This window comes from Micropterus dolomieu, linkage group LG09 (genome assembly GCF_021292245.1).
Source record: "Micropterus dolomieu isolate WLL.071019.BEF.003 ecotype Adirondacks linkage group LG09, ASM2129224v1, whole genome shotgun sequence".
NCBI lineage: Eukaryota > Metazoa > Chordata > Actinopteri > Centrarchiformes > Centrarchidae > Micropterus > Micropterus dolomieu.
In genome coordinates, this window is record NC_060158.1 from 21,480,906 (window position 1) to 21,505,323 (window position 24,418).

Consider the following 24,418-nt stretch of genomic DNA (forward strand, 5'->3'; position numbering starts at 1 on the left):
TGTAAACCCTTCTTCACAGTTAATAGCAAACCTGACAAAGAGAAACAGCACTTAAAACTCAACCATAACTTATCCCTGTACGAACCGGTGTGTTTAAATCACATACCAAGTCCAATTATATGGTGAGAGAAAAAGAGAGATCACAATCACCAAGGCCTACTGAGTACAAGACTCACTGAGCCATTCACAGGGAGGATGTGTGCTTTAAGGCAGCACCACCATATCACTCCACCTGACCACCAGCTGGGGAGTCGCAATCCCTCTACCCATATATCTAGTTCCTCACTTCCACATCTATCATCTCCATCCAAAGGTCCTGCCCTCCTCACCACTACTCTCCTCTGGTGTCTGCTAATTCTTAGTGTTTAACCCTGTCACCCCCTTTCTGTTCTTACTCCTAACTCTAATAGTATAGATACACAACTACTTAGACACCTCACAGACACATTTATTGTGGTTAATATAAGCTAGTCAGGTTTTTTTGTTTTGGAGAAAACACCCACCACTTTTGATGTCAACACTATGTGGGTAAAACCCAAGCCAGCATGAGAAGAAAAAAAATTAAACAATAGAGACAAGCCAGCATGTCTGCACAGTGTCCTCTGTCCCCTGTGCTGCCTTTTCCTCGCAATGTGCATGATCAACTGTGACTTGCACTCTACATCTCTTGCCAATAGCCCTTCTCCCCCTTTTCTAGTCACTTTCTTCCCACTGTTTTCCCTTGCTCTTTAAGACTTTAAGAAGTGCAGCCACGCCACAGGTGCACTACCATAGGCGCCCCCCGGCAACAATCAACACAAAGATGACAGACTCGGTGGAGATTTGGGCGCCCCACATGACAACAGAGAGCAAATCAAAGTCTGGGACAAGAAGCTGATGACATCATAAAATGTGCAAAAGAAGCACAGTCAGGCTGCTGTCTGTGGGAGTCGGGGAAGCGATCAACTCTCAGTTGGCCAAGCAGAGATTCAAAGAGACTTTAATATCAGGCTACAAGGCACAATTCTCAGTTTTAAGACCGCTCAGAGTCAATCAAGTTCTTCTTGGGAAGTGTTTTTGCTTAAATACTGAGTGAATGACTGAAACTGACACAAGTTTCCAGGGGCCATCTCACTCTAAGATGGCTTTTTATATATTCTTTCTGAACCTGTTTCCTCTATCAAGAGTCATCTATTCCTCTGTCTTTCTCTGTGTGTGTCTTCGTTTCAAGTAGTGAACAGCTCAGCCAGTACTACCCCTTGTCCCTTCCTGCCAACTGACAGTCTCCTCTGTATTCTCTTGTTTATCTGAACTGCTTGTCTCCTACATGATCCTGAAACCAGCATTTTTATATTTTATTTCAGACAACAAAAGTGCAGTAGCTTTTTCTGCTGTATAACTGGTGCATCCATCCACCTGTATTCAGCACATACATACATATATCATGCTAATATTAGCCTTATGTGGTAAGTGAGGAAGGGAGAAAGTGGCAGAGTGAGTGTGAAAGAGTGCATCTGTTTGTACAAGTTCTAAGAGTGCCAGCACAAATATGAAAGTCTGGCTGAAAGTGTGAATACTTATGTGCATGTGTCAATCTGTGCCCATATGGGCTATACTGCATGTGTGTGTGTGTTTGTGCATGAGTGTGGGTTAAACAACACTATACGGCTGGCGGTGGTAATCGAGCTCACTAATTACTTCCTGAGCTGAGAGAGTTGTCAGAGAGAGGAGGAGCTGCCACAGATGGTGAGAGACCCACACTGACACCAGGATATCCTACCTCTTCATCATTAGAGCTAAGCATGTGTGTTTGTGTGAGACTGAGTAATTGAGAGAATGAGTGAGAGTATGTCACCAAGATTGAGTGTTCAAATTACACTTTAAAACCACAGACCACATGATACACCCCTAAGGGGGAAAAGCTATGAACTGCATATCAACAACATACTTTTGAAAAGATCTAATAAATCACTCTATTATTTTCATGTCAAAGTATACCAGTAGCACTTGATATTTGATAACTGATGTTTGATGACTCCTGTTCCTCTGTTATTTCCCATTGACATCTCAGATTGCTATGGTCTAGACCAGTGGTTCTTTAACTGGGAGATGGGCTCCCTGGGGGGTGGATAGTGCCACTGTAGGGGAGGCATGGATGTTGAGCAGACCTAAGGTTGCAGGAATGTGATTCATGTGGTGACAAAAACGAAAAAAGGGGTTTGATGGAAGCAAGGCTATTTTGCTAACTTGAATCCTTTGTTTTATTTCAAACGCCCGTGTTGTTAATGATTGTTAAAATTGAAATTCAATTTTGCTGGAGTCAGGGGGTTTGAACTTTCTTTTACTTATAAAGGGGGGCATGACAGAAAAAGTTTGAGAACCACAGGTCTAGACATAGTCCCCCTAAGTACCACTGGACCTACCCAACAACCATCCACTTCCAACAATACTTCAACCAGCTCATTCCTTCATCTGCAAAAGTGCCTGTGGGCAGGTGGAGCATCAGTGGACTCCCCTGCCCTTCCTGTCCCCAGCTCAGCTCGTTCTCCAGACAAAATGCTGCAGGCTGACTACTCACCACTGTGAAGAGCCCTCAGTGCCGCTGACCTCTAGCAGGTCGTAGTCATCCTCCAGCTGGAAGTCAGAGAAGACCAGAGCAATGGTGTCTCCTGGCTCAGCCAGCACAGTCCAGGTGCAGTCAGCATTGTTGTTATACTCAGCTGGGTAATTGGGAGTGGTGATCACCCCACTCTGGCCCCGCAGTGTCCCCCCACACCCATCATCCGCTGCAGAGAGCACATGGGAGACAAAGTTGCGAAAGCTTAGTAAAAGGGGGAAATATAAACAAAGATAATCACAGTCTTGAGGTGCAAGATAACTGAAGATGAACAGAAATGGAAACAGTAGGCGAGGCTTTTTAGTAAAAGGTTAATAAACACAAACTGCAGCCTAACTACAGCTAAAGGTCAGGTTTGACACATAAGCAGACATACTACAATTCTAACTGATCATTGTTAACTTATTCAGGATCAGTGTCATAGTGGCCCAAATAAAAGACAGCACTGATGATATGAGCGCTCCTTACAGAGGAGCACTCACATACTGTCCTGTCAAGCTATTGGAAGCCATCACTTTTAGGACTGGAGAAAGTTTTACACTCACAGTTAACATTTTTTAAGACTTTCATTTATGGTCACCATCTTCTAAAATGTCACTCTTACAATTGTCCTTGGCTGCTGTCTGATCCATTTCTGCGGCTAATATAGACCAATACAGGAATTGACTAAATATATAAAATGGCAAAAAATGGCAAACTAATTGGAATACAGATTAAGCTCAATATTGATCAAGCTCCTAAAACACCTTGAGAACATATCGCAATGACAGAGATGCTGATGACTGATAATACTGATACATAATGATTCAGCAACAAAAGTCCTCCAAACTATGTAACATAGGCTTAACTTAAGTTTTGTCAGTAAACTTGTGTGCATATATATATATATATATATATATATATATATATATATATATACACACACACACACACACACACACACACACACACACACACACACACACACTTATCTAGTCTGCCCGCAAATTATCTTTTTGCCATGAGCAATATTGCGGATTTTCAAATTCAGGAGAATGAAAATGTGCAATGACTTACAGCATATTGTTCCTTTGTCTGCAATTTTTGCCATAGGCCAGAGAGACACCAGTCATAGGATTTCAAAATGCCCTACAGTGCTTTTATAGTCAGCAGGGAGCACGGTAGATTGTGTGATGCAACCAAATGCAATGTAGGGGAGAGTGATTAAATTCTGATTAATTCAGATTTGTGTTAATCAAAGAATATCTTCCCTCCTCAAGACTGCTTTAAGGAGACCATTAAATAATAAAGCATGCATTTAATGTGGTGCCAGGATAATTCCCCTGCCCAGCTTTGGATATGTTCATTACAGCTTTGAAAAATCATGTAGCATGTGATATCTGCACTGCAATTCATGTGCAAAATTCGGGGCAATAGACATTAAAATATTGTATGTGTACAGTATGTACTGCTGAACAGAAGGGACACATCAAAAGATGTTTTGAATGACACTTGCACACTATTATTGTTCGTGAAATTATGTGTGTGTCTATGCGGGTGCATGTGTGCCTCTGGGTCGTGGTGGTGTGGGATTCGTTAGCAGGCTGGCTGTGTGTGGTGTTTCAAAGAGGGGAGGAGGAGCTCAGAGGCGCCGGGCCCTGTCCATCATCCATCCTACCCGTCACGACGGCAACCCCCCTGAGGGAGGGCAAAGGAGTGTACGGACGAGAGGAAACTTGTGAGGTGTGAACTTGAATAGGAGAGGAACCACAACCGAAGTGCAAGAAGAAGGGGATGAAGAGGATGGCAGGTGACAAGCAGGGATGGGTGAGAGAAAAGTGCAGAGGGAGGGTGGACAATGAGGAAAGAGAGAGATGCTGAGAGGGTGACAGGTGATTGTTGCAGTGGGAGTGACAGGAAGTAGACAGCAGACAGAAGAAAGGATGAGGAGGTGTATTGATATTCCACACAAGTCTGTTTCTTCACACTTGAAGGGAAGTCTCTGACTCCAAACTCCCCCTTTCACCTTGACTCCCTCCATTTTGTGGCTGCCACTGGCAGATGCAAGTTCTCTACGACAATGGAAAATTGAAAATGGTTATACCATGGACTGAAGGAAACCGGAAAACCGAACATCTCAATATGTGAAGTGTGGAAAAACTTGTTAATTTTTTTCCCCCACTCAGTCAATTGTAGATGTCAGGATGCTTCCCACGGCTCAACAGCACATATTTTCAGGCTGTCACTTGGTATGTCATGGTTTTCTATAACATGTATGGTACTTGGAATTCTTCTGGTTCTGAGTGTCGCGATAACTAAGATATTGGGCAGCATGGGCAAGGCATGAAATATGAAAACATTCACATTAAATGTGTATTAAAATGCATGTTTCTATACACCAAACATGCACACAGAAAAACTAGCTTTGAAAACTAAATGTGCCACAATACCACTAAAAATCAGAGAGCTTTTGTAATAGGTCGAATAAAGCATGCGCTCACACCAAAGATAAACAGCTTTGTGATGTTGTAGAAATGAGAAGTGACATTCAGAATTTGTCAGTAGTAAGCCTTTTTCTGGAGAGATATGCTGCAGCAAAAAAGGAGAAGAAAGAGTGGAGAAAAGAGTGATGGTGTAGAGTGTGAGCAGATTGGGGTTAGGAGAGTGTGTCTAAAACTAAAAAACATAGTGATGTTAAATCAAGCATACTAATGACATGTATTAAGATTATAGCTAAGAGAATAAATTGATGAGCACAAGACAGGAAATGTAAAACATTATCTGTGCCATCAATGGCTGGCTATCATCTATGGCCCCACAGTGCTGGCACGTTTGCCCTCTCCTGAGTCCAGAATAGTGACAGTGCCAAAAAGTTCTCCCCCGCTCACAAAGTACAGCCTGAGTACTGCTCTTACACATATGGGCAGGTTCTATAATTGGAGTGATATTAACAATACACTCATGCATTATGAAGGAGCACTCAGGTGTACAAGTTGACTTTTATGTGGCACTGAGAGACCTCAATTAATCACAAGGGAAATTGCCAGTTTCTAAAACATGTTGGTGTGTAATTTCTGGCATAATCACATACTTTAGTGATTGCGCAATCTTTTCTTTTTCAGGAAGTTAGTCTGGGTGGACATGGAGATGAATGAAAGAGCTGAGATTGGGTCTGAACAGAAAATTGTTAGGGAATTAAGGAGAAAGGATAGAGGGAGGGGAGATGACAGTTGTTTCTTAAATAAATACATAAGAACAGATTATGAAATGAACAAATAATTTTGCGTTTAGATGTGGAGTACAGGCATGTACATGCATGTGATTGGGTGGGTGAGGACTGTGCTGGCGCGTGGTGCCCAGCCATGTGTGCTCCTATGTGGGCTTCCTGACTCCCGGCCTGGTTGCAGATGGCAGTGTCTCAGCGCTCTGCTCAGCAGGCACACTGACACAAACCGTTGGCCACATGGACACACGGCAAATGGACATACATGCAAACTCTAATGTTTATGACATGGGTATGCATCAGTTATCAGTTCTGTAAAAAATCACTTTTATAAGCAAAATCTTGCTAAATGATGTACAATTGCATCACATTTGCCTACAGTGAACTATTTTCAAGAACTATGTCATGTTGGGTCAGACAACACACACTGGCAGGTGTAGCTGCCGCAGGGGTGCTTGCTAACTGTGAGGGAAGGACAACTGGCACAAGCACCTGACTGGGAGCTAACACATGAGGTCCTGTCATGGTAAATAAGATATCAGTATACCAACAGAAAACCTTGTCAGGTCATGTGGAGGCATGTGTAAATGTACTGTATGTGAGCCTGTGTGGGCTGCAGGATGGGTTTTATAAACTGGTGAATTATATAAGCAAGGTTGATTGCTTTTCGTTTCAAAAACAAGATTGATGTCATCATCTACAGTACAACAATATGATTTTTAAAGCCAGTAAATTTATAAAATATCATGTTGACTTTCATGTTTCAGTTACGCATGAGTCCCATTTTTAAATGAAGGAAGGACTTCGTACTGTATGTGCATGTTCTTTAGAACAATCGGTCCACTCATTCTTTGTCATTTGGTATTACCTAGACTCGTCATTTATCCTCTTTTACAGTTGATGCTAAAATAGCCTCCCTATGATTTCACCAAATGTTTTATTTTGATTTATCTATTTTAAGTAATTTAATTTTAGCAAATATTTATCAAATTTAATTTAATTATCTGTGGCATATCTCTGAGCTGGCTGTCAGCACTTGTGATCAAGCAACTTAAATTAGATGTGATTAAAATGTTTGCTTGGTGGACAAAAAGACTTCAAGACTTAACCCGAAGACCTGTTATGATAGACAGTTTTCCAATGTTCCCCCTACATACCTCTGCAGTAAGGGAGGGGGAAATCCCAGGCAGCAGTCCCTGCTGAAGTGGCAAGGCAGGACAGGGTAGTGTGACCCTCCAGCACATAGCCTGGGCTGCAGCTGTAGCGGATTTTGTCCCCGATGTTAAACGTAGACCCCTGCTGGTGGCCATTGAGTAGCTGTCCAGGATTACCACACGTGTAGCTGGGTAGAGCTGGAGAGAGAGGGGGAGATAATGGACAGTTAATAAGGCAGTTTGTAATAAAGTCTGTGGCACTGTGTCAGTGCTGACAAGAGCCAGAAAGTAAGGGAAAAGTACAAGAAGAATCTGACGACACATACATAGCCATCTGCTAATGACAACATATCTGACCCGAGCAGTGACTTACTTCAAAAACACACTGATAAAATATTTTCCTGGCTATGCACAGACAGTTCAGGGTAGTAGCAGAAGTGCTGATACAGTGCCTCAAACCAGAAGAGGTTATGGAAACCCACACAGTCAGTAAAAGTACCATGATATATAATATGACCCTATATACAGTGAAATACATTTACATTTTCCTTTTTTTCCCTCTCTAAAGTGCTTCAGATTACCATCGTAGTCACTCAGACACTCATGAATGCAATGTTGACCATGTATTTGCATGCAAATTATGTGAGCCCAGTATTGACAGTACCTTGTCTAATTGTGTGTTAAGCAAATCAAGTTCAAAGGAAGTTCAGCCAATCACTTGCTCCTGAACCTCTTGATTCAGTGTTGCAGTAAAGACACGTCATTGTAGCATCATGTCCCCCCTTGATGACATACAGTAGAATGGCTAAGCCTAAAGTACATCAGCTATAATACTAGGTGTGTAGTGGTTAGATGGTTTTGATCATGCTGCATCTGAAACAACAAATCTTCAGAGTATTAATAAAAATGCCAAATATGACCAAATATGCATTACACACGCATGTACTATCACAGCTTACAGACCTACTCCCACACTCCCACGCAGTGAGGGAGCTGGTCAGAGCATGTGCTGGACTTTGGATGAAACTCAGCCTCTCCATGGGGACTGGGCTGACCTCCGGAGAAGACAGAATGGCTCCTATACAGCAACACAGCTCACTGGCACCTCAACATCACACTCAGTGCACACTTGCCTCCCTATTGGAAGTCTCCAGCTTCATAATGTATTACAAAATATAATAACATTAATAAAGCAATCAGCTTATTTTGGTTTATCTTAACAAGAAATCCAGCCTCATTTTCAGTTTGCACAATGTGTTTCATTTGTTTTAGGATAAATACGGTTAAGTAGGACTTGGCGCAACACTAAATGACATGTTAAGATGCTCGGAATTGTCTTCTTGTGAATATATAAAGCAATAGTGTTTTTTAAAAATCTTTTTAATTTCATATTTGTCACAAAAAAAATGCTTTCATGTAGACTTAATTAAAGAGTAAAAAAACAAAACAGTTTTTTTTTTTTAAAGTTTGTTTTCCTCTCTTCCCCTTTTTAGATCAGTAAGCCAAAACTTCCTTACAGCAAGGTCTAACAAGGACAGATCAATCATTTCACCCACGGTGCATTCCACAAAGCTTGAGCTGTGGAATTAACTGGCTAGTAAATAAAAAGACTGCAAACCGTTTGTGCCCAGTCCACCCATCGGACAACAAACACAACCTCTAATTTCTTGATTTCGGATGTGTGTGCTTGTGTGTACCCCTGACAAAGGTTACCTTAGCTGTGAAGCTGAGACAGCGTAAGCCCTTAGTAACGCCGTCTCTGAATATTTGTGCTCATATTTGGCAGTTTATGTCCATAGTTGGGGTGGTGAGGGCTTTGCAGGTGACAGATGTCCAAAACAAAAAGCAATGTGCTGCTGTCTCACCAAAACACAATGTCAGTTCACATATTTAGAAAAGGCTTTTTTGACTAATAGGATACAAATTGATATAAATATCAAATGTAAGAAAACATTTCTATCATCCAGTATGTAAACATGAAATCTGCATTTTGCATTTATTTATGTCCTCCTTTAAATTTTTGATTAAAAAGTCAGAAATGTCCTAATTGCCAAACCCAGTCCAATTCTAGCTTGTTTGCCATGGATTTCCAACCTAAAAATATAAATGCACAATGTAGCTTCAATCTAGAAATTCAGTGTCAGTAGGGCTGAAATATTATAGAAATAGCAATATGACTAAATGCAATATCCAAATCGCAGGAGCTGCAAGTTTTGGATTATGGTAAAATGTGTCACAACATCCCATTATAAATGAAACATTGTGGTGCTACAGAAATGCCCCGGCCTATAAGTCATTTTCTCCAGACGTAAGGGAACATGCTTGTTTGGTACAGACCCAGTAAAAATTATCTTTTTTTTTTTTTAAGTGAGAAACGCAGTTCCCACTAAAATCGTTATGCAATAAACTATTCAATCGTAACCCAAGCGCAATCTCTGTCAAAATAAACGCAACATGAGATATACACACACACACACACACACACACACACACCCCATATTGTTTAGTATCAGCATTGTTGCCCAACAGCTAAAACATATCAGGCAAATCCACAACATTTCTCTACTTCTCTAAAGAGGCTCTTAAATGGTAAAATCTGCAATGATTCCCTTAGGGCAGAAGACTGCAGCTGCATGTTGCACTTCAAGCTACATCCCAATCAGTAATTTCACAGCAAGTGTTTTCCATCATCTGTTGAAGGCAGCACCTGCTCAGACGTCAAGGATTCTTCCCTAAATGGACCACCATTAAAGTACCTGGTTAGTGCCGGTACTCTTCTTCTGGCTTCATCCTGTACTCTGATGAGGGACTGACTTGTCACTTTTAGGCTCCACTGTGCCATAGCCTTTATTTTGACCAGCCATGGCCATGTTATTACAGCTTCCCCTTCATCACTACCAGATTAGCATATACACAAGGACTCGGTCTGATTAGCACAATAGTCACTGGGACTGAGGCTTCAGTGCTGCAGCATGGCTACAGGGGGCCCTGGTAGCATGCAGGTTAACTGTTTCACCCCTGTGGTTGTGAACGTGTAAGGTCAACATCTTGTGTCACAAAAAGCTAGTATAAAATGGAAGGAAAGAAGTGTGGGGCAGGGTACAGAAACAGACAACTTCCTCACAGCACACATTTTGACTTGTCAAACACAGGTGTAACTAACAACATTAACACTGGCTGTATTCCATTTTGGTGTGCCAGTGCCCTGATACTGTACGTGCTGGCTTACTGGCACGGATTACTGGCACGCCTAAATGGAAAGGAGCCATCATTAATGTTAGCCATTACACCTGTGTTTTTCCTGCTATGACCAGTCAAAATGTGTGCTGTAAGGATGTCTAATTTTGGGCCATGGGGAAAAAACTGAAGATGACAGATGTGTGAGGAAGAGGACGTGTATGCAGAATGACAGGAAAAAAGTATCAGTATGTGTGTGAGACAGAGTGACAGAGAGAAAGAGAGAGGGAAAGATGCACAGGATGACTGATTTCATTGGATTAGAACTGATTGAGGGCACAGCACTGTCAGAGTGTGGAAGTGTGGACATGCATGTGTAGTATTGTATGAGTGTGTGTTTGTGCGCACATGTAAGTGATTTTCTCATCACACTCTCCATTCCAGGTTATTAGTTTGGGCAGTAAATTAAGTCTAAAAGTGCAATTACTAGTGCAATCCCCAGAACAGGGCTGTGCCTGGAGCACTGAAGTGGCAAATTCTTTTTTACCTGTCTGAGAATCCATATTCTTTTTATTCCCAAAATATGAATTTACCTGTCACCAATAAACATCAAGAGCAAAAAACATTGACAGTATTTGATACAGTGCATCGAGGCAGCAACATTCATAATGCACAATATACCTGAAAATGACGTTTTTTCCCCCCGCTCTGTTCCGACACAATTATTTCCCCTTCATAACTAATTTGAGAGTGGTAGATTTTTGTAGCAGACAAAATTCATGCAATGATAATATCTCTCTTTGTGTATAATAAAGCAGGCGAACCTTCCTCAGCATCTACATAGCCAAAAACAGGAAACCAAGGCAGCGGTGTATAAGAATTAAGCAGCCTTTTTTTGCACTGTGTGCTTTAAACTCATTCATCACAATCTATTCCATTTATTTAGCCTGCAGGCTGAATCCTAAACAAGAGAGAGAGTATGAAAAAGGGAGATGGAGGGGAAAAAAAGACAAAAAAACAAACAAACACACACACACACACACACACACACACACAAAAGGAGCTTGAGAGAAATAATGAGAAAGCCATTTTTAAATATTTGAGAGGCGACCCCACATTACTCTCCATTAATTTCCTCCCCTGCACGCGTTTCCATACATCAATTATTTCACGAATTATTCTACGAGCTTCACGGCCTTCATGAGAAAACTTAACAGCACTTAGTGGTTTCTGTTTTAGAGCCGAGGTGCGTTCTTCCAGGGGGTCTGGCTTCTGTTCCCAACCCCCCCATTGGCAGCCCTTGGGGAGTTTGTCATGGTGGGTCCATAAGTCACTAGAATGAGTGTGACATGACCCGTCCCTGGGGCCTAGATGCTTTAAGCACTTCCACTGCTGAAACGGCAAAGGATGCTCCTCGTCCATCAATGCATCCCTCTCTACGATACACACACTGACCAACAGTAGAAGGATATGGGCATGCTCACATGCACACAATCCATGTGGACACATACACACACACGCTGAGAGCAAGGAGCCCTCTCATCCATCACACCATCCGTCCCTCACATCATCTGCTTACATTACTTTATTCGTTCCCTTTTCTCTTTATAACCTCTCATTTCTAGTGACTGGGACAAAGGACAGCGGAGAAGGAGATAGTATGAAGGGCGTCTCCTGTGGTACGACCTTTGACCCTAATAAGATTGATGCTCTTGCTTCTTGGGTGTCTTCAAGTCTGTTCCTCAATTTGTCATCTTCTCATTTGCAGGAAAAGGGAATAGTTATATACCCTTTCATACTGTAAAACCCATTTGTCTCAAAATGGTTCCATATATCGCTTATGCTGTAAAATAAAGAGATCATGAATTTCTTAGCACTTTGTAGTGAGAGGCTTCTGCTAAGGAAGTGTTTAAATTTTAAACAGATATATGGATATAGCTGCTGCAAAGGGTAGACGGTGATACAGTGTTCTAGAACAGATTGGTTTATTGTGTCTATTAAGTTTTGAAGATTCCCGCTGAAAGAGGACCAAAGTCCCTGTAGTAAGTAAGAAGTAATGCAGTATGCTGAGGTTAGAGAAAGGTCAAGAAAGAGAAAAATTAAAGACAAAGACAGAACATGTGTGAGATACAGAGAAAAACATGTGGAGATCACAGTTGGCAAGACAGACCTGTCTCAGTACAGTTGATGCAACTTCGCTCTGTCTGCCATGTACGAAACAGCTGCAGAAGATGCATGATTGACAGTGTAACACACCAGGAAAGGTATTACACATAAATAATTCCTGAAATGTACTGTGGAAGTGCAGTATGAAATGCATGTTCCATGTGCATCAATCTGTATTCTATCTTTGTTTAAATAGACAAAACAATGGGGCTTGGGGTGGAAGGAATTGTAAGGGATAATGATTAAGCATTTTGAAAAGTAAGAAAGAGAAAGGGAGATGGAGATAAAGATCCAGATAGACAAATGGTAAGGAATACAGTTGCAGGGATGTTGGTGATGGAAAAAACAGCACTGTCATCAGTAGGAAGGAGATTGGCTCTAAATTAGTTTCCAGCAAAACAAAGCAGGACACTGAAAGACAAGATGACCATACAGTGACTCAAATTTTGGTGTGGGCTGGAATGAACTTGTTTAAGAAATCCAACCTAGTTAACTACAGACTGAATGTTTGTCTTTACCTTTGTATTCATTTTAGTACATCTCACATTCCTCTTTCTCATCTTCCTTTCTGATTTCCTCCCTCTTTTCATTCCCTTCCCTGTGCCTCTTCCCTTCCTCTCTCCCTTCCTGCTATGCATTTGGAAGTGACATTGCGAGATCGATCCCAACACGTAGATGCATTAGCTCAATAAGCAGTTTCTGCTTTGTCAAGCAGCAATTCAATCAATGCCTTCTGTTCCCTACACATGGGCTGGACAAAAGCTGGCAACTCCCATCACTTCTGGTTAGAGAGGCTGAGGAATGCAAAAATTAACTCTCCTTTCATCCAAGAAATAGACAGCATCCCACGTGAGTGCATGAGTGTCTGTAGGTGTATTTTGTGAATTGTAGAGTACATAAAAACAAACAACTTGGTGTGTCAGTGAAAGGTTCCCTGTGGAGTTTTCTTGTAAACAAACAAAAGCTATGTGTCATTCAGTGTTGACCAATACACATGTGATGAATGAATTTCAATTGATTCTTTCCTCAATTTTAATCTGTACTGACTAGGGCTGAAACGATTCATCGATTAAATCGATTAATAAAATGCATCGACAAATTCTTTGCATCGATGCTTCTTTTAATCCATATAACTATATAGCATACTGTTTCGCACGGACATTTATTACTGTCGCACATCGCGCCTACGCTGTGAACACGACGTGATTATGATGCCGCTGTTTGCAAAGTGGAGGAAGAAGAGAAAATAGTGAAGGACAAAGAAGAAAGTGTCCAAAGTATGGGATTATTTCAAGCTAAAGAAAACAACAACTCTGTAATGTTACAGTCCTTCCACCGAAACAGCATGACACCATCTGATCAGAAGGCACCCAGTGTTCTGACAGCGGACCATAGACAAGGTAACAGTAACTTTAGCATTTAACTGAAATCATGATTGATTGTTGAGTTGCTAGCTAAAGTAAGCCGCAGTCCCCAGCTGAAAATGTACACACGTGCGTTTGTTGTTCTCCTTTTCGGGCCAATTTTAGTACATGTGCTACCTCACAGTCATGAGTTAACTGGCTGTCCCCTCCAGCTCTCTCTGTAGCTCAGACAATCCCTGCTACCTGCGTGTGCTAATCCATCCTTTCACCCATATTCTATGTCTTTATAATTGTTATCTTTGAAATAACAAACAACTGTTTTGTGTGCAGGATCGCTCATTTCCCGTTTCACATTTCGCGTGTGTTTTCATGACAAAACGTGGTTTGGAGACCAGCGTCGGGGGACACAGCCGCTATCAGCTCGTGTAGTGTGTGACCCCCTGTCACCGATCAGTCATGTAGTAAGAACGCCACAACGACTTCAAAACTCCCGCCACATGACGGCAAGTTGTGTGAGCGGCACAGCCATCGCCGACGCAGAAAGTGGTTTAGTCTGCACGAGCCTTTAGTATAACTTGTATAGCACTCAGGTGATGTTTGTGTTTGTAAAGCAGCTGTCTGGTTGTTGGTCTGAACGTGCACACGGGGAGGGGGGGGAGTGCGCCGCTATAGAAGCTATAAGAATCTATAGAAGCTTCGAATACTAAAGTCATCGTTAGCTGCAGCCCTAGTACTGACTAAATTAATATTCACAATGTGAATGCTTTAAAAAAAGGTCCAGTGTGTAATATTTCAGATATTGACAGAAATGCAATATAACTATAACTATATTTTCAGTGGTGTATAAAGACCTTACATAAACAACCGTTTTTATTACCTTAGAATGAGCCATTTCTATCTACATAACTGCGGGTCCCCCCTTCCATGGACATCACCATGTTGCGCATTCATGTTTCTATAGTAGCTGAAAACGGACATACAGCTACAGAGCGTGTTTTATCATTACTCTCTTTTAGTTCTACTTCTGGTAGAATTCAGACAGTGTAGACGCTCATCACTATGTTGAATACGTATGTTTGAAGAAGAAGAAGAAGTGCAGGGGTCGCAAATAAGTTGCATCAGAGCAATTTTTTTACCATTTGATGGTGGGAGAGAATCTAAGGCAACATATTAGAAGTTATTACTACGATGTTCAGTTAGCTCAGTTAGTAAAGCACAGGACTCTCACCTCAAAGGTTGCGTGTATGATCCCACCTAATACCATTTTTTTTTTTCTCTTGAACACAACAACTACTTCTCAGGCTCACATTACGGCATGTACTGTAGTAAGTGTGTTCTGGTGTTTGATTCACATCCATCAACCTACGGACGCCTTTTCATTTCCCCAGTATCTCCCGGCAGAGGACATTTAGGGGAATCACGTTTTCTGACGGCTCTTTCAGAGGTGTGTCACGCAGACTACAACTCTTTTACTGTCATTCAGAATTTTTAAGTAAAAGCTCTTAATTCAACAAAATACGGCATTACAGAAAACAAGCTTTTTGTGCTTTTATTTTCAAGGCAAAACCACTAAAGAGGAAATGATTATGTGAGTGAGTAACTGTTGCTGTCATGATTAAGAACTATTTCAGCACTGCTATCAAATTATTATTATTATTTTTTTTTTTGCCACTATCAAAGCACCATAATCTGGCTGCGGGCCAGATATTATTGTTGGCAGGCAGTTTTGGCGATGGTCCATAATCACAGAGAGAATGAATGTGTTTCCCTTGTCACTGTTTGTATAAACTTTATCTAACGTGTGGTTTATAATAGACTGTGGTGCAGAAGCAGTGACAATGTTACACACTCTTGGCTTATATTTTCCATGTTATCTGTCAGTGGCCAAGTTGCAATAATATATTTTACTAAATAATTAAGTAAATATAATTTCTTTCTACCTAAAGAAATCATTTCTTGACTGGCTACGCTCTGAAGTCTCAGAAGACGACACCTTTTGTGCTGTGTCAGCCACCGTAGCTGTCCTACTGTCTTTAAAAGAGTAGCGGGCAGTGGTAGACTGGACAGTTGGTTGCAGTTCACAACCTCACTGCTGGATGCCACTAACTCTTACACACTGAACCTTTAATTGATCATCCTTAATCTATATGCGGATGTGTCGGCATCTGTAGCTACCTGTCCGAGGCTCTATCTTAAAACCTGACATTTATCCCGTTTTTTATCTACACACTTATGTTACTTTTTTAGATCCTTTTTGTTTAACTTAAGTTTTTATGTGGGTTAAGTATTTTAGTCATCCAACATGGATTTTAAGCTAGACGACTGTACAAACTGCATCAACGCTACTGATCACAACGCTCCGGCGGCAATGCTAGCCGAGACAACTCTGCCCCATGAGGACTGCATACTCTTAAGAAAGCAAACAAAACGACTGCTGACCTTAAGGAAGACATCCGACAGCTTTCAAAGAAACTCAAAGAGAAAGACTGGTTGGTTTTAAATATTTTTTGGCAAAGAATGTCTCTTTTTAAGAGAGACGTACTTCACCAAAACAAACAGGGTTCAGAAATGTTAGCTGCTCACATACAACATGCGGTGCGGTGCAAAAATCATAGGAATCTCTTAATGGCACTCTTGAATGTGAGATCACTTTCAAGTAAGACTTGAATCTTATATGATTTTCTTATTTGAAGTCTTTAATTTGTCTAGATTATAGGTTTTTAACTGAATCCTGGTTGCAAACTAATGACTATAGCCAGCTATCTGAACTGTGTCCGTCTCAATATGATTGTTTCAGCAAATCCAGGGTCAGTGGTCGTGGTGGTTGGCTAGTGAGTGTGCACAGGAAAAAAATTAAATGTCATCAAGTACACTGATGAATTTGCCTCCTTTGAAGCTATCAATCTTAAATCAATCAATCCCCAAAACCGCCTGGAGGATTTTTATCAGAACTTCCTGAATTTTTATCTTCTCTGGTTTTAAATTATGATAGAATTATTCTTTGTGGTGATTTATTTTAATATTCATGTTGATGACCCCAACCAATGTTCATGCAACTGACTTTTTAAATATGGCTGCTTCCTTTAACTTTAAACAACATGTCCGTGGTCAGACACTGGACTTGGTTTTTACCCTGGGTGTCAGCATTTCATCTGTGGAATTAGTGGATGTATAGTTTTTAACTGTGAATCACCAGTTACTCATGGTGCCTCACCAAGCTCCGTGTGTTCTCGCATCCTTAATGAACAAAGTGTTTCAAAGTTTTGCACATTGTTTCAGAGCCAAAGCCAACGCCTTTCCAACACCAACAGTCTGGCTCATCACTTCAGTCATATTTGCTTGTCATCACTAAATATTATTGCTCATCTAAATGTTAGGCCTACGTCTACAGCTAGTAAGCAGCCCTGGATAAATAACAACATTTGCAGCCTAAACAGGAAATGCAAGAAAGCAGGGCGCAGATGGAAATAATCTAGTCTCCAAGTCCATTACCTCAGTCTGAAGGATTTATTAATTAACTACAACTACAATAACATGGTTAAGGATGCGAGAACACATTTTTCTGAACTCATTACTACACATAAACACAATCCCAGGTTTCTGTTTAAGACTGTGGATCAGCTGGTAAACCCAACCCCTCCTCGTGGCTCAGCTGGAAGTAATGATGATTGTGAATTATTTTTATCTGGTGATATCAATCAGGGCCTCTATTACCCCCTCTGCCTCTTACTCAGAGGTCCCTCACCAGCAACAAGAGAGTTTTAACCAGTTTTATCCCATCGACTTGTCTGAGCTTTTAAAAACAGTATCACAAATGAGAGTGTCCTCCAGCCCACTTGATGTAATACCTACAAAGTTTTTACTGAAAGTAATGGATTCTGTTGGGCCCCATTTGATTTCTGTTTTTAACAGCTCTCTACTAGTTGTGTCGCTGACTATTTTAAAACGGCTTGTGTGAACCCATTTTTAAAAAACCTGGTTTAGATCTCTCCCTCCTTCAAAATTTTAGACCAATTTCCAAACTACCTTTTATAGCAAAGATAAACTAGAAAAAGAATAGTGTCCAAACAACTGCTCACTGTACTGGAAAATAACAAAATATTTGAAATATTTCATCACACCCGGATTACTGCAAAAGCCTTTTTGCTTGCTAAACCCAAAAATCTACTGATCGACTCCAGACTGTCCAGAACTCAGCTGCCAGGCTTTTAACCAGAACAAAGAAATATGACCACATTACTCCTATTTTAGCTTCATTACACTGGCTCCCAGTATGTTTTAGAATTGACTTTAAAATTCTATTGATCACTTTTAAAGCTCTTCATGGCCTCTCGCCTTGTTATATTTCTGACCTTTTAGTCCCATACGCACCAGCACGTACCTTGAGATCCTCGGGCAGAGGTCTGTTGTCTGTTCCAGAGTCTCGACTGAAAACTAAAGGGGACAGAGCGTTTGCTGTCAGGGCCCCGAGGCTCTGGAACAGCCTGCCCGAGGAAATAAGGTCGGCTGAGTCAGTGAACTCTTTTAAGTCCCTTCTTAAAACATACTTTTATAGGAGAGCCTTTCCCGATTTTATTTGACTTTATTTTATTCTATTTTTTTCTAAATATATTATATATTTATTTTAAAAGTGTATTTTAGTCTCTTAAGTGTTTTCTTATTTTTATCAAGTATTTGTTTTTATGTGTTTTATTGTTTTTACACTTGTTAAAGTACTTCGTATGTAGTTTATGAAAAGTACTCTTCAAATAAAGATGACTCTTATGATTATTATTATTTTATATATAGCATTAATCAAATCATTTTACTGGTTAAAAGTAAGCTAAATAAAACAGTGAAACGCGACTACTGACTTAGAGCTCAATCATAAGGTAGATGATCTTTGTTATGGGCTACACTAATGTTTACACAACTTGCTTTTTCCTATCTGGATTTTAAAAATTAAAATTAGTTTCAAGTCTATGACTGTAGCAGTGGAACATTGCTTCTGATGTTTATATTTGTTTTTGTGTGTTTATGCCACAGTGTGTGCAGGAAAGAGAAAAAGTACATATGTGTGCATCAGGAATTGACAGAGCTCCGATACTTGCAGTGCTAATTTCCTTTAATGCTTATTATCTGAAATCAGATTTTAATGCCGTGGACACGTACACTTAGCCTAGCCACCTTAGATTTGAAGAGGGAGGGGAGAACCCTTATCAAAGTTGCAGAGGGGTAATCACATTTGAGTGTCTTTGTGTGTAAAGGTGTGTGTGTACCTGTGTGTGCGGGTAACAGTTAAGGTTACCTGATTTGTAGCTTAGCGTCGAATAAAGCTTCTCTAACTTGACAACAAGCAAAATTCTGGAGTGACAATGAGGGTTTGAACCTCTGTACACACAAAATCAAACATACACACATAAAAATGCACACAAATACATGCTGGAATGAACTCTACATATCCTCATTTCCCACGCACACAACAGCAGGTGCAGTAAATGGGCCAGTTGCTGTGTGGGAGGCACTGAGGTGTGAAAGGGAGCTCATACAGAATTGATGGCTGCCGACAATGTCTGCAAAATGAAATAATGTGCCCTTCAGTAGCCATTCACTATATATGAGACTAAACTAAGAGGGGGGGGATCAAGGAAAGCTAGTAGACAAATGAGAGACAGGAAAGAGAGATCAACACATGTGCACAGCCTTGACTCTGTCCCGCTTGAAGCTTCTAAATCCCTCTGGCTCTTCAGGCTTATCTCCTCACTGACATTACTCTACATCTACAATAAAATAACAAATCAATAAAAACAAAAAGGTCTACCAAACATTATTTTAGAGACTTTAAGGATAATAATTTTAATGGTAATTCCGGTATTTTTAAACATGGGCCCTATTTTTACATATCTTGGGGTCAAAATGACTAATAGGTACAAAAACTTCTGGATTCTGTGCAGTAGATGGTTTCTGCTGCGAACCAGCTGCAGTGGCTTGTGAGAGGTGAGTTGTTACAGGAAACAATCCTTTAATGTAAACAGTGAAGCAATGTCACAAGTTACTAAATATTATAGAACAAGGTAATTAAAATGTGCTACATTAATGTTGTAGTGTAAAATTCCTTACATTACAACAATTTATCTCAATCAGTTCCATGCAGTGAGGTTTACATATTTGATTTTGGGGAGGAAAAGAGCATTGGTATTAAGCAGTGCTTGGTATCAACTTGAAAATTAGTGTTAGACTAAATTCAGTTCAGTGCATCCCTAGTTCATTTTCAAGAATGAGCCTGTTTTTTTTTTCTGGAAGTGAACACTTTCGCCTGAGAGTGATGCTAAACAAAAGGTCAGTTTCGCCAAAAACTAGGGCTGTAACAAATGTACATTTCTTTCAATTCAAAGCTTCTCGAGGTTTTTGAATGAAGCTTCAAATGTCTTTCATCATCACCCTAAAAAAATTGAGTAAAGTGATTTATCGGATTAAAGGAGTTAGTCTTTTTTCATTAAGGAGGCAGAATGAGAAGGATTTGTTGGATGCTGTTTGTGAACATACAAGTCGAGAGAGAGAGAGAGAGAGAGAGAGAGAGACACAGACAGACAGACAGACAGACAGACAGACAGACAGACAGAGGATTAGCGAGAACAAAGCAGTGAAAGACAAGATAAATAAAAAGTTATTTTTCATTGTTTCACAGTGGTTACATTCTAAAGCACAAATAAACACATTCCACACAATCCTGCAGGAAGTAGCCACATTGCCGCTTCATCCTGTCTGTTGTGCATTGTGTGTGTGTGTGTGTGTGTGTGTGTGTGTGTGTGTGTGAGTAGCTCATCCCCATCCTCGGGTCAAACAGACACACACAGCCAACAGAGAGCAGAAGAGAGAGACAGCAGAATGAATAGACATGGGGGGGAAAGCTGTGCAGAATTCCAAGGTTGATATAGAATTTGAATTTCAACGTTATGAACAAAGCTTTGAAGTTTCAAAGTATTCGGTCCAGCCCTATCTAAAACATTAGCATCCATCCTGTGGGGAAAATGATGCCGATACCAGATTTCATGGCAATCCGCCCAGAAGCTGTCAACCATCCTGTTCTACACCAAAGCGTGATGTACAGTGGGAGCTACATCGTCATCCTTAGGTCCTGCTGTTGGGGCAAAAGCTAGTCTCCTACCCTGCTATCTTGTTTTCCTGCAACATACATTCCTGTCTTGATTTGCCCTCCCCTCAGCAAATCCTCTTTCCCCCGCTCTGCAGGTTGCCTTGGAAACTGTAAAGGCCCACCAGAGAGGACTTTGTAGAGGGAGAAGTGTTCATGCGTAAACGTGCAGGTTTGTGGGGAATATGAGAAAACAAATGCACCTCTTTTCTTAGATGCAGTCAACCTGGAAATCCCCCAAAATATGCAATAATCTTGATCATACTCATAACTATCCAAGTCATGTTCCAACCTGTGTCGGCATTTCATACATCACACGACAAGGACATGGAGCGAAAGCCTTCATCACATTCATATAAAGAGAAAGAATCCTCTGACAATCATATAGACGCATCCCTCACCTTGTCAGGTCAACAGGTCAAATGCCAATTCAGACTGACATTCCATTAACCATGTCTCCTTCAATTCACTTTAGTTTTCCATCAATTTAGTTATCTGACTTGTGCAGACAACACACAAGCGATGGCTTGATGAAGCAAGGGAGCGTTACAAAGATTAATCAGTACCTTTATTTAACCTTCTCTCTTTCTCTTTCTCTCTCCCTCTCCCCATTCATGCCATTTATTTTATTGGCATGAATGTAAAACAACAATATTGCCAAAGCTACAAATAAATTACAAAAGAACAATTAATTTCATACAGTTCATTAAATAAAGTAAGTAAAACAGTATAAGTGTGTTTTTTCACACATACACACACACACACGGGTATATACTGTATATATGGCTATATGTTCTTATGTTATGTACATAAACATACCTGTCTCTTGGGTCTGGTTAAATGCTGGTGTAGTTCTTAATCTTCAGTACCACTAACACACTGTCCGGAAGTGACACGTAGGCTCCAGCACATGTTTGTCTCTCTGTCTCTGTCAAATGACACGCCCCTACAGCCACCTGAGACTAAAAGGAGCATTTCTGGTTTCCCCAAATACATTTTTTTCCTTTTAATAAGAAAAAACTAATAATACATTGACTACAAAAAGGAGGACCCAATGTGATTTCAGTTACTGACTTCAACTGAAGTCTACAGTATTGTCTGCTTGCTATAATTGGCTCTGAGTGGCTGAGTTCTCTGTTACAAAGATCTGGTAAAGACTGGCACATCTTCACTACATCTTGATGCTGTTGATATATGATCAATATAAAATGTATTAATCATTCAGATCATGTAAAAGACTACAATGGCTCGTATTCTAATAAAGGACTTCATGGACCAAGGTTCAATGGAAGTATTTCAGTCCTATGGAGTATCTTGTGCACGACTGAAGCGTTTTTACTCCATGCCATTCTGTTTTTGGCTCAACTCTTACTCACAGCATGGCCTTTAGTCTGTATGCTCCGCTTCACCAGTTAAAATCATCCTGTTGTTCTTATTTCTTATGCTTGCAATTTAGACGAAATGCCTGATCTGCCTGCATGACAGCTGGCAATGCATTACAGTTTATTTTTAATAGATTGCGAGCTTCAGTTGCCCTTGCTGCCATATGAGAAAATAACAAGAGACATAAACTAAATTATCATAGACTCAAAAGCTATGAAAGACCCCTAAGAAACAATTTGTTGATATTAACATAGTTTCTGACAGGATTCCCAATTTGAAGGGACTCAAATCGTCATTATAAGTGTTTTGACTGGTCCCATTTAGATTTGTTGCATGTCTAAATCAGTCTCTCTCATTAACCCTGTAATCATCTGCAAGCGAACCACATTTAGATATTTAGTAATACTATATTAAGTTGCATTTGGCCAACAATGGAACTGTAGTTATATAGAATGAGTCATGAATTACAGATTCTTTCCTTCTAACACACTATTATCGCAATATGCGACATGCCCTCTGCTACTACTATTTAACTTCTTCATTCCCCCCCTGACATTTGGATATGTCATCTTAATTTATATTTTACTTCACTTCTCAGGCATTTTCTATAGGATGCATATTATGCAAACGTCTTATCTACATACTCTATAGTGTTCCATTTCTTCCTTTATCCCCTTCAGCTCCAAAAGAATCAGAGTGACTTGATGTGATAGAAGAATATTCCTGGTAATACTGCTTCCCTGTTTCTTTCAAATCCCACCCGGCATTCCCCAAGCTAGTCTCCTCTTTTGATTCCAGACCTACTGTAGGGGTAGAGTTCCCTGGGGATGTACCGTTGTATAATCAATGTTTGCCTCATCATTTGTGTTTCCTTTCAACTTAAAGATCACAAGAAAGACAGTTATTTTGTTACAGACCCCAATACAATTGGTCTAGAAGGAAAGATTATGATCAAATACATTATTCAGACCCACCAAATATCTGATAAAAACACACTAGGCTGAAAATCCATACCATTCTGGGAATGTGTAAAAAAAAAATGGTCAATGGTCAGTGCTGCAGCTAAAATCAAGTAGCATTTGGAAGTGATCCAAGTAAAGCCCATAAATAAACCTTGTGATCACCTCATTGTCACTCAAAACACATTGTTCAGGAGCTACACTCCCATGCATACAGAGTATAAAGGAAATATAAGCAGAATTCCACTCTTAACTCACACAATGGATGACAATTTTGCTTCCCACCCACTCTAGCTAAGATGGCTCACCCAAAAGTCCTCCCTTTGACTCTACACCTCAGCTTGTTCCCAGTCTTTGCCTCATTACACTGAAGAACAACTGTGAATTAAGGCCTCAAATAGAGCACGTAGCAATGCCAAATGATGGGTAAGAGACAAACACAAAACAAACAGGTGTGCCTTCACTTTACGCTTCAGTGATGGTGTGTTTGCACCGCGAGCTTGAGCAAGAGCTTGTCAGGCACACACAGAGGCAGACAGTGGGACATGCTCAGAGAGGGACAAAAATCAACACAAGGATAAACACAAATCAGTTAAAAGCCCAGTTTCAGTGTGACTCGTAAGGACATTTGTCAACTTCCAAGCAGTCTGTGGAGGAAGGTTTATTTCTCCATGACACCTCCCGGTTGACTCTCCTCCCTCCACTAAATCAACCTTAAATGGCTCTGGCTGTTTCTCGGCTGTCTGTGTCAAAACAGTGGAAATGCAACTGAGTATGGCAAACACTGATTCTCTATAAGTGAAGAAGAAGAAGTAGAACAAACACAGCTTACCCATGTGATTGTGTTGAGGGAATGATATTATGCAGTGCTTTTGTGCATTATTCACAGTCCAATACAGAACAAACAGCATTCCTATAGTTAGTAATCACGGCTTCAAACATACAGATGGGTGATAAATGAAAAGAAAAACCAACATCAAGTGTCATAGTATGATGTCAAGGCACCCAGAGCCTCCATAAAAACTTCAGCACACCTTGCCAAGTCTGTGTAAGTCTTTATTGATGTATGAACACCATTCCTCCACAAGATTCCCTTGTTTATTTTTAATCTTTATGTAATCAAGTAATATCATTGAGGGCAAGATCTATTTTGCAAGAGAGGCCTGAGTACAGCAGATAGAAAGCAAAATAAACAGAAGAAAAGGATATATATGATCACAGACATCACTAAATACCCATCCATCGTCAACCGCTTATCCTGCATACAGGGTCGCGGTGGCTGGAG

General features: G+C 40.5%; 1 protein-coding gene across 1 annotated transcript in view; it reads right to left on the bottom strand.

The window, feature by feature from the left end:
- csmd2 (CUB and Sushi multiple domains 2) overlaps positions 1–24,418 on the bottom strand; it is a 253,342-nt gene that overhangs the window by 180,845 nt on the left and 48,079 nt on the right. The window contains exons 5-8 of the mRNA XM_046058106.1: positions 15,688–15,718; positions 11,647–11,665; positions 6,956–7,204; positions 2,558–2,765 (exon numbers count right to left, since the gene is read on the bottom strand). Coding sequence (XP_045914062.1) covers positions 2,558–2,765; positions 6,956–7,204; positions 11,647–11,665; positions 15,688–15,718 — 507 coding nt within the window. The remainder of the gene's footprint in view (positions 1–2,557; positions 2,766–6,955; positions 7,205–11,646; positions 11,666–15,687; positions 15,719–24,418) is intronic.